Source organism: Anser anser (genome assembly GCF_964211835.1).
Source record: "Anser anser genome assembly, chromosome: 21".
In the NCBI taxonomy this organism is placed as follows: Eukaryota; Metazoa; Chordata; class Aves; order Anseriformes; family Anatidae; genus Anser; species Anser anser.
This window is the reverse complement of record NC_139742.1, coordinates 2,744,604-2,759,217: the sequence shown is the minus strand read 5'-3', so window position 1 is coordinate 2,759,217 and position 14,614 is coordinate 2,744,604. Positions and strand designations below refer to the sequence as shown.

General features: G+C 46.0%; 1 protein-coding gene across 6 annotated transcripts in view; it reads right to left on the bottom strand.

The window, feature by feature from the left end:
- Positions 1-226: 226 nt before the first annotated feature.
- The window catches only part of NSMF (NMDA receptor synaptonuclear signaling and neuronal migration factor), a 50,373-nt gene continuing 35,985 nt past the window's right edge, over positions 227-14,614 (bottom strand). For all 6 annotated transcript variants that reach the window (XM_083807294.1, XM_083807296.1, XM_083807295.1 and 3 more), the window contains 6 exons: positions 13,834-13,867; positions 13,171-13,241; positions 11,952-12,031; positions 10,265-10,367; positions 9,781-9,856; positions 227-7,921 (listed from right to left, as the gene is read on the bottom strand). In XM_083807294.1, coding sequence (XP_083663420.1) covers positions 7,824-7,921; positions 9,781-9,856; positions 10,265-10,367; positions 11,952-12,031; positions 13,171-13,241; positions 13,834-13,867 — 462 coding nt within the window. In that variant the 3' untranslated portion in view covers positions 227-7,823. The remainder of the gene's footprint in view (positions 7,922-9,780; positions 9,857-10,264; positions 10,368-11,951; positions 12,032-13,170; positions 13,242-13,833; positions 13,868-14,614) is intronic.

Genomic DNA, 14,614 nt, shown 5'->3' with positions numbered 1-14,614 from the left:
CCTAGGGCACAGCACTCATCCTGGCCTCTTGCACCTCCGGAGCTCTGCTCTTTAGTTTTCAGCATTTCCCTCGCTGCTGCCACTCAGAAATGCCTGGCGCCTGTTTCTCCCTCATTTGCTGGCACAGCAAATGCACTTGCCAAATAGCATTTCCTGGTTTTATGAACTCAGCCAGAGAACAACAACAAAAATAAAAAAAAAAAAAAGAGAGAGAGATAAGACCTGCTTTCCCAGACATGTCTCTTTTTATTAAATCACATCTTAAAGCCTAGAAACATTCATGTATTTGAAACCTGGTTATCATACACAAAGCAGCAGATAGAGAAACGTGTTAACAGTGGCAGCAGAGATGGCAGAGGTCTCCTGCATCGCAGCCAGGGCTGCCTCGTGCCCAGACACCACAGAGCCAGCCAGAAACTGCATCTAGAACGGGGCAGTGCCTCGGAGTAACTTTCTTCTGCCCTCCCCAAGGAGCCAGAGTGCTGGTGCAGGGCCCACTGAGAGCTCAATGGTTACAATCCTCGTGTACAAACCTCTCCATTCAGACAGTTTTTGCCTCAAACCAGCACATCTGAAGCTCAGCTCTCCAGCCTCGAGGCTCTCTAGGGGCCGATGTTTCCAGCCCCTCGTGCACCTGTCCTGTTTGGCTCCCAGCTGAGCTGGGACACGCGAGCTGCTCGGACACGCCGGGGGCCGGTTTCTCGCGGAGCTTCGCCTGGGGCGGTGCAGAGGAGCACAGATGAACGCATCGGTGTTTCACTGCTCCTACACACCTTGGTTTTGAAAGCAGTAGGGTGCTGTCAGCTCCCTCTGAACACGGGTGAGAGCAAAGGCGGCTAGCCCACAGAATGTTTCATCTGCACAGGATTTGTCAAATGGTCAACTACTATTCACACTCGGGGTTGTTTTTTCCCCCCTTATTTTGACAACCACACTTATTTCTTTCATTTTCTCATTTGGATGAACATAATTTGCCCAAGTATCTCAGAGCTTAAAAGCACTGCAGGACATAAAGTATCCTTCTCCACGTTTTCAAAGCCTGCACGCTTACCTTTCCCACTCATTGCTCACATATTTGGGTTTCTTTTCAGAAAACCGACGAGCGGCCTTCACTAGCAGCTCTGCAATAGCAAAGTGAGGGCTCGCAGCTGGGGGGAAGAACTGGAAATGAAAACTGGTGTCTGAACTCAGTGGAAATAGTGAAGATATTAAAAGCATGCTGACCTCCCAGCCCTGCGAGCGCAGTTTTTGCTGCGGCTGTCGCCTGACATCACAACTGAAGTCACCCAGTTCCAGGAATAGTGTTGGTCAGAAACAACAGGAAACACACAGCGGAAAAACTACAGCCCCTTCTTGCTTATTTGGGTACAACTCCAACCCGTTGCCCTGGGATGTGGCACACAAAGCTCACTCAGTTTCTTCAGTACCCCCACCTCAACACCTAATAAAGTAACGTCTCATTCAGCAAGTGCTGCAAGGGGAGCAGGATCCATACTCAAAGCACCTTGCTTTGCTGTACATATCTGAGATATTTTTAGGGCATTTCGAATGTCAGGGCAAAGATACCTGCCACTGCCCTTGAATTCCCAGCTCTGCACCAGCAGGACCTTCTAGTGGAGACTATACCAGTACAACTGAGTTTTAGCACTTTAAAAAAAAAAAAAAGAAAGAAAAGGAACTCCAATAAAATAACCTCCCACTTTCTGTTGAAGCTTTTTGAATGCCACCTGCACGCAGGTGTGCTGGTCCTGAGCCAGGGCCAGCGTGACCGCAGCGGCGAGCGGTCCCTGGCCAGTTGCCGCAGCCTTCTTAGCACTGCTGCAATTCCGCTTCCCCGGGTAAGAAACACTCCACGTGTACAAGGCGCCACATCCACGCACAGCCACGAGAGGAAGAGGACATTCAGACACACAAAAACCCCACTGACACCCGGGGAGCAGGGGAGGTGCGGTGCTAGCAGGTTATTGCTGTACGTACTCGGTGACTCAAACGAAGGGCTACACCGCTAGGAAGGATAAAAGCTGGGCTTTGTTGGCTGCCTGAGGGTCCCTGGGAAAATGTCTAGGGCCACTACTGCTGTGATCAACCATCAGCTCATCTGGATGCTGATAAGAAAGACCAGAGTGACTAATTTTAAGGATACTCTAAAAGCAATACAGTAATGTGAAAATTTACTAGGTCATGTTCTTTAAAGTTTACTAAACATTTGTGGAAAAATGCAATTTAGATTCCCTTCAGGTGGATTATTTACATTTAATGTGCATAATTTTGTTACTTCCAGTCTTCCATGTTTTCCACACTGATTGGCAGTATGTTGGGCAGAATTTGTTTTTGAATCAAAGCAGCTATCACTGGGATTGTAGATAGACAGCAAACTCTGATATCTTACTGATTACCTGGGAGTAATGACAATTACAGCCAGGTTCATAGTCATTAAACCACCCATTTACTCACAGCTCCAGTAAACAATTATTTTTACAAGCTGACTTCTCATCAAGGCTATAACAGTTTCCAGTTGACTTTGGCTTGTATTTCCACAATGGAGAAATAAAAAAAAACAGTTTTACGAAAGACACGGATATTCTGTGACCGGTGGGACAAGATACAGGATCACAACTTTATTATTTTTTTTTTTTTTACAGATGGCTTGGAAATCCCCGGGGAGGATATCTGTTTGGCATCCTTGAGGAAGGTCTGTCTGTATCACCAGTTCCAGGGAACGTTATGGCAAAACCACGAGTATGGAGTGATTCAGCTGAACGTGTACCTGCAAATCTGCTTCCTGCTCCTGGCAGTGGGGTTGGGTTGCTCGGGGAAGGATGACACAGTCCAGCACATCCTCTGATGTTCTGGCAACTCATGCCAATTGCCAACAGCCTCGGAAGGATTTTTTTAAATCACAGTAACATACCACATCCTGGACCATTAGTAATGTATGTGTCACTCTTAAACTGGGTTTTGATGGGTTGAATGTTTACATGGACACAAAGAAAGCAGAACGAGCCTGTTGTTCCACCTCCTGGCGGGGCTGGGGTTAAGGACAGACTCCCCCTTTCAGGTCCCACCAAGCTATTTAATCAGCTCTTCCCTCTTTCAGCTAGCCCCGATTGTGTTGCCTGAAGGTGACAAAGCAGCATTTGCAGTCACTTTGCCAGCAGAGCCCTGGAAACAGGAACTCCCAGCCGCAGGTCACTAACACAGTCGGGTCCTGAAACAACAGCAGCTATTTGCAAAATGGATGCGTGCCAAGAGCTGGAGAGACGCTAACACCGCATGGACGACAACGGTGACATTGCCTTATGCTTTACTGCATGTGGCAGAACAAGCGAGGGCAATTGAGGAGGAAAGTCTCCCCCAGAGCATGGGGAACGTGACTGCGTGTGAAGAGATGGTGTGAAAGCATGTACATGCATGCTGTCCAGAAGCCACTGGAGCAGGAAACCGGTGCCGAGCTTCAGACAAGTCCAGGCTGGGGAATAAGGAACAAATTCGTTTCCAGAGTCCCCTCAGCAAAGCAGTGCTCCTTGGAGGCAGAGCAGAGCTCCCCAAGGCCATGAGACGTGGCTCAAGCTGCTCCTGGGGCACTCGGAGGCAGAAGTGGGTAGGTCCCCAGTTATGGACAGCAGAGTCCTCACACAGGGACAGGGAGAGTTGGCTGGCTGCCTTTTGCAGTCAGATGTTTCACTAGAGCTATAAGGATTTTTCTGTTTACTTAACACAGTAAAAGGCTGATCTGCCAGTTCCTGTTTCCCATCCCAGGCCTGGAGGTCAGCTGCAAAGGGAAGCTGGTGGCTGCAGCATGAGGAGGGGTGCCAAAAGCTGTATTAGTTTTCCTCTGTCCCCCAGGTAACTGAATTTTCTTCTTTCCTTTCCTTCCCAGACAATGGAGGTGAAAAGAGAAAAGCCTTTTCCAAGAGGAAACCTTGTGTAAAACAAGTGCCACATCCAAAAAGATGCCTCCCCCCCCAGGCCTCTACAGCAGAGTGAATGTTCTCTGCAGGCACCACACCGTCAGCAGCTGCTTCCAGTGCCTGAGCCTGGCCGAGGAGCACCAGACTGGGCAGCTGACGCACCTGGGGCTTCCCTTTCTCCTTTCCTGGAAGCGATGATCCCAGCCCAGGGCACTGCAACTAGAAGAGCCCTCTGCTGATGTTCATCGGGCAAGGAGAAGGGTTAGAGGTGACATCCTGCACTGCCTCACAGAAAGAAGAGCAGAAGCTCTCACACATGGTTGGGGTGAAACGATTTAGCCATCCCAATTTAATCTACTTTTCTCGGGGTTAAACTGGTGTCCCTGTTTCTCCTGCCCTTGCTAAGAGCAAATCCAGACTGCCCAGGAGCTGCAGTAACACCAGGCAGCCCGCCGTGGTGGGGCAGCACATAACGGTGCAGAGCCCAAAGCAAAAGGGCTGCTGATCCTCTAACAGGGATGGTTAGCATGAGCTCACCTGCTCAACCGCAAACTGCTCACTAGAATTATCCTTATTAGAGGTAAGCTCCAATTTAGACAGCAATTACTGTGTGTGAGCAAACCTGTTTTAGGGCTTCCGACAGTCACATCTGAACAGCAGATAGCTCAAAGCTGGAAAAGCATGAAGCGGTGGAAGGACAAATTGTCCTGTGTGCTCAGCAGCCACAGTTCCCCCAGGCAGAGCGCCCTGCAGGCAAGCTGTGCCTTCCAGGCTCTGCCGGGGGCTGCCCTGAACAGAAGCCGCTGCACAGGCGCGCGGCGTGCAAGAACGGGTGCCTGACCTCTGCGGAGGGGACGTGCTGGCTGTGCCGTGCCGTGCACTGATGGCACAGAGGTCATCTTTTACAGGCTGGTCCAACTGAGGAAGTTACAGGCTCTATTTATAATACTACAGTTTAAATACTTACAATTTTTTTTTTTCAGCCTATCCTCTGCTGATCCCTTCCTTCCCCAACAGACACTTGAAAAATTCAACAAGTTAAAGAGGAAGAAGTCTTCTTTTCCTCTTTCAAAAACGGTTAACACTTCAATGACACTATTTGCACAGAAGACTTTAAACACCAAAATTCTATTGTCTTTCCCATCACAGCTTTTAGAGTATTTCATCTCTTTAGTTAAATGAATGCTACAAAGGAAATAATACGCTCATGTCATAAACATCACAAACTATGTGGAATATAGATCTTTGGAAAAGAGAGAAATGCATTAATTGTCATTATACTTGTACTACAGTCAACTGCACCAGTAAAACAGTCGTAGTGTTCATTCAAACATACATCTTCCTACAGAAGTTATGCAACTGTACAATCTACCCTTCTACTTTGCAACCCAAGTTCTACAAGTGGTCAGTGATAATAGATATACACTAGTTCTACAGATAAATCACTGAAGTGGATATATAAACGGGCCCTTTCAGAGTTATAGAAGATTTTCAATAGTTCCACAATGCTACATTCATGCTACCAAGTTCACTGAATTGGGATTTTACTTTAGAAAAGAAAGAGGAAGAACAATTTGTTTGTCTCCAGTTAGGAGCATAACCATAGGAGGTAAAAGGGTCAGAAAGGGAGAGAGTTTTAGAAAGGGAGAGAGTTTTGCTTCAGCATTTTCATCCTGCCACTACCATCTCCTCTAAACAACACATGACTTTTCTTTCTGGTACCTACGGCTCCCACCTCTCACAAGCACAGCTGGTGGAAGCTACCATGCTAAATAACAGAATTTTTTATTTTTTTTTTAATATCTGTCATTTTTTTCCCCAAATCATCGGTCTCTGCTGACTATTCCCTTCACTACAGATCTGGAAAACATGAGTCTGGCCAGGGACGGGGTGCAGGTACCAGCCCTCCCCATCGTCACGCCAGCTCAGCAGGCGCGGGGCAGCCTCCTAACAGCTCCTAACCAGAGGGGGAGGAAACAGCTCACAGCTATTTGGTTCAATGTGTTACTTCCAATGGCTCCAGCCTCTCTCTCCACCTATTCCTCTCCTTACTTACCATATGTACAATGTTTCTTCAAAAGCTTTGCTATAAAACTGCTATAAATGTACAGGGTTCAGCAGTTCTAGCCAGGGACCTGCTCCCCAAAATTACAACCACAGACATGTCACAGAGGGAAGGAGTACTCTACAGGTCAGAACAGCTAGTTCTTTTTCTAAGTATTTAAAACAAGATTTGTACATGTATTTGCCATCACTTCACAATGAAATAATTTAGATAGCAGGAAATGAGGAAAACAAGGTAATCCTTCCCTGTTATTCCCCAGTACATTTCACTTATATAAGAAATAAATTGTATAACCTCCCAGAACAGCTAGTGACCAACACAGACTAAGTAGTATTTATCCTCTGAACAGGAGAGTTGCAGATGAAAAAAACAAAACGAAACAAAACCCATCCCAAAACAGAAATCAACCCCCACCCTAAACAAACAAGAAGTAAATATATTCCAAAATATATCCTCAAATATCAAGTACAAATCTGGGTTCTCAAACCACACCTGCTTTGACAAAGCTCTGTGTTTACTTTGTCCTACACAGGAAGGGATGTGAGCAGCTCAGACCAACAAACAGGTCTTTATAGCATTGGAAAAAGAGGTGATCTATGCACAAACAACTTGCAATCAAGTGAACATAGGGAAGATTCAAACTCATGCTACAAACCCGGGCTGTATTCTTCAAGAAGCATTTCTTCCAAATGCCTCAGTCTCCTTGGAGGATTTCCGGTGGTCATGTAACCTCGCTGTTCAACACAGCAGACTAGAAAGAGAACTCATCTCTCAACACATAGCAAAACACCGGCATGAACAAGTAATTACCATGGCTATTAATTTCTAATTCATTTTTATACCATAGAGAACCTGACCGAGGTTTGCCAGTCAGACACTGTATTCCTAACCTAAAATATTTCAGCAAAACTAAAGTCACATAGTTTTGCAAGCAGCAAAATAGAAAGTAACAAAGTTGTGGCTAACTGGAGGAGAAATATACATTCGTGAGAGCACATACAATTAGTGCAACACAGCTACTCTGAAAGTAACGAACCAAACCAGATTAATCAATGCAGCAGACATGCAGGGTCTGCTAAGTTATGTTAAAACCATGTTTGCTGGTGATTAAATATGTCTACAGAAGATATATTACCATTTTGAATATATTTTCAAGCAGACCAAAAATACCTCATCTATTGGTTACTGGTGTGTTATTTTTAACTAATTAAATATTGGGAGAGATTTTACCCCCCTCTCTATAAAAATTGCACTTATTTTCTATTAAACAAAACAAAAAGAGTTAGACTTCAATTCTATATTCCAGTATATATTCACATTGAAACTGGATCATCTTGATCTAAGCTTGCAGGAGTAGGTGTAGCAGTCCTTGCTCTCCGAGATCCCCCAAGCACAGAAGGTCCCATCAGTACCAAACCCTCCCTCCTCTGTGCTCTGGTCACTTCCTCATTGTAGTGCATGGGTAATTTATTTATTTTTTTTTGTAAGAAAACCTGAGCTTTAAAAGTCTTTAAAAGGACCTGGAATCAAATCTGGCCCATTCTGACCCAAAACAGCTCAGTTCTGCAAGGAACTCCATCCTGTCCTCATTTCACACAGCTCCTCCTGAGACACCACGGCTCTGACCTGAGGCGAGTGAGGTGTCAAACCCTTTCCCTCCAGTCTCTCTTGACCCAGGAGACTTTCCTCCCGATACACTTCTGAGGGCTCCTTCTTCCCTCCCTTTAGCTCTGCTGCCTCCTGTAGGGCTTTGAAGGGCTCCCTGTGCCAATAAAAAAGTCTCTCTGCAATAAGCATGACTTCTTGGACACTGGTGATCAACAACTTCTTGCAAAGTCTTCTCCAGCTCATAAAATGTCATCGTAATCCAAAAGTTTAGAGTGCTGGCGGGTCTTCCAGAGGCGGTAAAGGCGGAAGTCAAAGTAAGTCTCAATCATTTGCTTACCTAGGAGAAAAGAGATGAAGCAGAGGAGTTACACCCTGCAGCACAGGAGAGACAAGACAGGCCACAGCACCATAAACCAAAACACCTACAGGTAGGGGCACAAGAGAACCTGTCTACATGCCTCATTTGGAGAATACTGACATGCAGCATGTACCCAGGGCATGTGAAGGTGCTCACGAGAAGCAAATGTCTTTTTAGAAATCCTCAAACCCTGAAAGGCTCCTCATAATCCCCTGGCAAGGTCTGTCCATGGAGGTGGGAGCTGAACATAGAGTCTGGCTCCAGACTTTGACCTCTGCAGTGACTGCAGAAGGGGGGACCTGTAGAGTATCAGACAACAGCTCCAACAGCCTGCACGAGGCAACATTGCACAGAGAATTTAGAATATTACAAACCATGAGTAAACTCATTGTACAAACGTGTGGGAAACACTAAAACAATTCACATTGAAAATTCAAAAATTTGTTGGTTTTTTTTTTTTTTTTTGCAGGGAGATGGGGAAGGCGAGAATTAGCATTAACAAGCTATCTCTGTCCTGCAGATTTGTCTCTTCTCCCAGCAATAAGCTCAATAGCACACTCTAATGCAACTTCTGCACCACTGGCACCACTGACTGAGGGGGTCTCACAAGGCACTTGCAGGCTGAACAGCATGCACAGGGCTGGCACTGGAGGCAATGACTACATTTGAAAACACAAGGGACAGACAACCCTGGACTCAGGGCTCAGGGAAGAGATTTTCGCTTGTGAGGCCTGATTAAGATTAGTTTCAGATGACTTTGAGAAGGATTAGAGAGGTTACACTATTAGCGCGTCCCAGATTGATCAACAGGATAAATTCAGACGTAGTCTTCAGCCCAACCTCCTGGAAGATCAACTGCTTAAATGCATGCGCACTGACTCCACGGCCTTGCCTGCTGGGTTGTATATAAAACCAGGAATTTCCCTGCAAGTTGCTTCTTGGTATACATGTACAATCGTGTTTGCTGTGGGATCTGTGCAACCAAACCTCAGCAGGACACGCAGAGAACACTGCACAGTACTAACGTGCTCAGCTACTGTACATTCCTAGGGGTGGTAAGTGGGAGTTATGAATAACCTGTCAGTGCTGATGCCAGCTGTGAGCAGCACGGGAAGGATCCACGTGCAGCAGCCTAGTGCTGCATGTTTTCATCCGAGAGAAGACAGTACCAAGGACTATGGCAAAGATAAATTAACACAGGCAACTTCAGAATACGTCAACTACACGTCATTTGTGAAACTGCACCCATACTTGCATTAACCAAAACAGGAAAAACCTCTATAGCCCTTGAAATATCTTAAACTACAGGAAAGAAAAAAAAAAAACACAAAGAAACAACGAAGTGGACTGAGAGGTGGAATGGCTATAATGGGCTCCATCCAAGACACCTGTTGATGAGACAACCTGCTTGGTACCAGTGGTGTGAGTTCTCTGGAGAAGAAACCCCTGCACATGCTTGGTCACAGAAAAGGTTCTGCTCGTATGTGCATCTCTCCCAAGAACTTCACATACCCTAGTGAAATGATGAATCTCCTAAATTCAGACTGGAAAGCAGCCTACAATTCAGGATACTTTGCCACTTCCAGTAGCCTGGGCTCTGCAGCTTCAGGCACAATAGGATAGCTAAACTGTGAACAGAACTGCAAGGAACAAACTGGTGGCAGAACTGCAAGGGGAAAACCAGGCTCAGCAAATGAACTACACTAAAGGAAACTGCAAGCAAAAGGAAGATCACAACAGGGCTTAACAGAGCTCAAAATTGCTTTTTCATGAAGATGCCCACTAAAAGAGGTAGGCTGATCAGGAAGATGCATTTCTCTGTACAGAAAAGAAATTACCTTGAGCTGATAGTTCAAGTGGAGACTCAAAGGCAACCCTATAAGGATTCATTAAGTTTTTCAGATTCTGAAATAGCTGAAAGGAAAACGTATCAAGAGTTAGAAGCTGAAAACAAGGATGAACTCTAGGGCATCCAGAATTGCTCATCCTTCTTCCCTACCTCTAGAAAACGTTCCATTACATGTCTTTTAAAACATCTAGTTCAGCAGTAAATAAACTAAATGCTTTGACTGACTGTTCCCCCCTTGAGGCTTTGGCTCCCGTCCCTTCCTGCATGTCACCAACCAGTCCTCCCCTGCCCTCTGGGGACGGCACAATCCACAGGCGGTTCATCCATTAACAGCCACTCATGCGATAGGACGCAGCATGTTCCACATAGCAGAAGAGGAAGGAAGGTTTCGACTGCATAGTGTGACTGCTCCCTCCCTGGACTTGGTGCTACTCAGCAGACATTCCCAGAGAGGTGACCCAGGAAGCTCTTACCTTCTCCCCATTGGGGTTTCCAAGAACATAGCAGCCCATGATGTGAATGATATTTGGTTCAGGATTGACTTTACTCATCAGACGGCTCAACCTCTTCCAGAAGCTGGAAGAAACAAAATAAATCATTTAGAAATGTATCTCCTCATATGCATGAATAATCACATGGATGTGTGAGCACAAACAAGGGCCTGAGGCAAGCTGCCCAGGAAGAGCCATTGGCTCTTAGAAAACAAAGAGCACAGGCAGAACAGGTTCAAGTCACACAGTAGAGAAGGAAGAGCTGCCCATTGAGTCAAAAGAGCTCCAAGGTAAAGACAAGGGAGCAAAGTCCACCAGGAGTGTTTTTAAACTGGCAGTTTTACTAGGCATTCTTTCTGTGGCAGTTCCCTCCCATTTCCCATCTCCCCTCTCCCATTTCTATCAAGAATTGCCCTTTCTAAGCATGAGAGTTATCAGTGTTCATTCCCAGCACATGAAATCAAGAGAAAGCAGCCAGAGAGATTATTTTTCTGGCTGTTCAATGTTAGCGAGTGCTTGCTGCTGCTCAGCAGAATCAGACCTGCTTTACATTTTGTCACTGCTGACATACTGTGTCAGTAGTGTCACAGACACCGTATGTCAGTAGTGACAGTACTGACGTGCTGTGTCTCAGGGCCATGAAATACAACCACCTTCCTTGGGCAATGGTTACGGCTGTTTGGTGGGCTCTGAAGCCCAGCAGTTACTCTTTGGGCCTGTGAGCAGATGTTTGTCTGTGGTATAAGCTCTTCTCAGGACTGCCTCCCAGGCATGTACAGGTTGGATGGAGACGTTCGCTTCCAAGCATCCAAGTTTTCAGCTGCACATTCACAGCTTTCTGAAGGTGCCTGAATTAGCAACTTCAGACCAGCTATTCTTCTAGTGCATTCAGAAGCATGTATGTGCACACGTGCCTAAGAATTTTATTGACAGTGTTTGTGCCAGAGCATGAGAGTGCTGAACAGATGTGGATTTTAATATTCAACTCTCATGCCAACAGTATGCTGTGTAGGAACAGGTTGGTATACATGCTCTCCCCCACAATGAAGCGCTGTTAGCCAAGTAAGTTTGAGCCAGCACAAGGAAGCAGGCAGCAAAACAGGCAAAGCTTAACTCTCTGCAAGGAGAAGTAGAATTGCCTCAGCAACGTGCTGGACTTTGAGCAGGCTTTGCAGAGACAAATTCCATTTCCCCCCTGCAATTAGAAGGGCAGTTATCAGAGACAGCTGTGGGGGAATGACTTGGATTTCTGCCACTACTTGCCTGCTTAGAAAAGCTACCTCAGCCACTTCCAAGCACCAGAGGCACGAGGTGCATGTTCTGCTTTCTGGTCAGCAAAGCCTTTGTTAAGACAGGGAACTTCTTTTTTTCTCTTTTGCTAATCACTAGTCCAGAGACACACTAAACAGCAGATAAGAGCATAAATCTTCTGTTGACTCATCCCAGGGCTAACACCAGCCCAGGGTCTAGCTTGGCTCTGTCATCTTTGCAGCTCTCCCTCAAGGGGAGAACTGTTAGGGTAAGCTGCTATTAAATTCCCCCTCGTCCTCCTCTTCCCCAGGCTAAACCATCCTAGCTCCCTGTGCCTCTACTTCTAAGCCACGTACTACAAACAGAGCAGAGATCAGAAAAACGCTATGCGAGTCTAGAACATAACAGAATCACTCACAGGATCATATCTTCCTCCTTCTCCACTTTGGCGAAGGTGGCAACTTTGTTCTTTAATAAGTATAAGTGGCCGGGACCTCCCTGCAAGAGAGAGACAGAGAGATGCCAACCACCTAAAGAAGCAGACGCTGGACACGTTTCTTATTCCGTACAGCCATACCCAGAAGTGCCACAAGGGAGCAGTGCGGACACGCCAGGCTGGCACAGCGGCTACAACCTCCAGAGGAGAAACCATAGGCACTAACTCAGAAAATATTCACATACAGGGAGTATGGTGGGGGTTGGATTCTCTGTTTTTTTTTAATGTTACGTGCCCACCTCACTCTAGAAAGAGGCAGTAAAAGAAAAAAAAAAAACTTCACTGTGGGTGACTGGAGAGCAATAGGGAAGACAAGAAAGTCCCTTTCATTTGGGGACGTTAGGGGACTTGCCATGGTGGGCAGACAAGAAGGGATAAGCAGACAAGATACCACTGTAGAAGAACTGCTATTTGGCAGTAGCAGACATAAAAAGTTTGAGCACAACACCAGGAAAATTAAGAACTGCAATCTCCAGTTCAGTGGGGTGGAAACATTACTGCTCTGCAGCGTTAGGCATGCACGAGGAAGTTCAAGTCGGTTTGTCTCCTCACTTCCCATTTCAAGGTTCCCTGCACAGCTGCCGGGGGAGTCCAGAGATGACCACCCCAGGAACAAGAGCTTTGGGAAGGAAATCCCCAGCGAGGCCCAGACAGAGCAGGGCCTAAATCTGTCCCAGCCACAGCTCGGTATGTCTGTACCCTGACTCCTCTCCCTCCACTGAGGCTCCAAGCTGTGCCATCTGCTGGTCAGATCAACAACACCCTCCATTGTCAGTGTCACACTGAAGCTGTTATGAAAACTTAGAACCATCACATCAGAAATGCTTCTTTCTTTCTTTCTCCAAAGGCCTTCTTTTGAGGTCTGTGCTAATACAGGTTTGCCTGGGTTTCCTTGAAAGTAGCTGAGAAGCTGCCCAGCTCTGGAGCTGGCTACACTAAGTCAGATTTTATTTGCTGCTGTCGCAGCATCTTGTGACTGCTCACTGTCTGGGGAAATGAGATGTGAAAGCTGTATACATGTATACATGCGCTTACTCTAACAGAACCTGACTTTGGAATATTGGTTCCTCCATGTAATTTCCCCCAAAGAAAAAGAGGAATTTGTAACAAACTACCCAAGCATTTAAGAACTTTCATGTACCTGGCAAAATATCAGCATCTTCCAGATCTTGCAGCCTTTCCGATAGATGTTAAGCTTCTTCTCTATTTCCTCTGAAAACAAAACAAAAACAAACAAACAAACAAACATGTTGGAAAAGATAAACCATGGAGGAAGTTAAAAATTAATCTCTCAGAATCTTTTTTCTTCTCACCAGAGTTTAATCTTGCAGGCAGGAGGCCAAGCTGTGAGAGGTGCTCAGCACCTACATTCACACTGACGTCAAAGCAAACCCTTTGCTTTCATGCCATGGAAAGCAGGAGAACGTGGCACATCACAGGACAGGCAAGGTATTGTGCAGCACCAGACGCTGCTCTGCTGTGACCACAGCACTGTACCAGACCTAACTGTCCTGATCCCATCAATACTTCCACTCACCTAAATACCACAAACCAGTATCTTTGCTGACCTGTGCTTCAAACTTCCCTTTCATAATCTGTGACCGTGGCATAAAAAATCACCTACAGAAGTGAAGTTTTATTGCTGCAGCACATCCAATAGTAGTTGACTGAGCGTCAGGTATCACTGTAGTGATAAAAACACCATGGCATGTGGCAGGTAAGGCACGGGGCAGTGACTTTAACACACTGATAATTATATTTGCAGCAGGCAGGAGTAAAGAAAAAGAAATAACACTCAACATACCTAAGATGTCATCAAAGGTGGCGTGTTCATGGTCCTGGAAACCAAGAGAGAGAAGACATATCAAGGTCACTACACCAGCTCCCCTAACATATCTCTAATATTGCATACAGTCATATGCCCAGACAAACATACTGTAAAGCATGATCAAAACAGCTGATGGCTTCTAGTCAACATCACAGGAATTACCACCCTAAAACACATCTCAAAGAAACTGAATTCTGAGTGGTCCATGAAGACCAAGTCCATCTAAAGACTGGGAGATGAAACCCACAGACAAGTGCAAAGCACGTGCCATCAGATGCAGTCAATGTTATTGTGTATTTTCCTCTTGGCCCATGTTTTGTAGCCAAATGATGGCTTTACACATGTCCAAGCTGGCTAACAAATAGCCACACTCCGAACACACCTGCCTCTGGCAGGGACAGCAGGACAACTGTACAGCTCTCAGAGAGAGAAAGTAACAAAGCTCCAGCAGCACTGTCTGCTGCACGTGGAAACTGAATTCTCTGGGCTGCCAGTCCAACCCTTCCCTTTCAGTTTAAGTGAATACGAAGTGATTAGGAAAAAGAGACCCATGCTTCCCTGGTGGTGTTTCAGACACCTGCTCAGGCAAGACTCCTAGCGAAAATCAAGGTTAAATTAATGACTGCTGGGTATTAACCACTGCACATAGTGGGATGGTCCACTGCAGAGCTCTGAGGTCCTGCACTGCCTAAGTATGAGCATAAGGAGGAGCCCCGAACCTTGCAATACACAGCTTTGCTGATACGCTCAGGCCTGC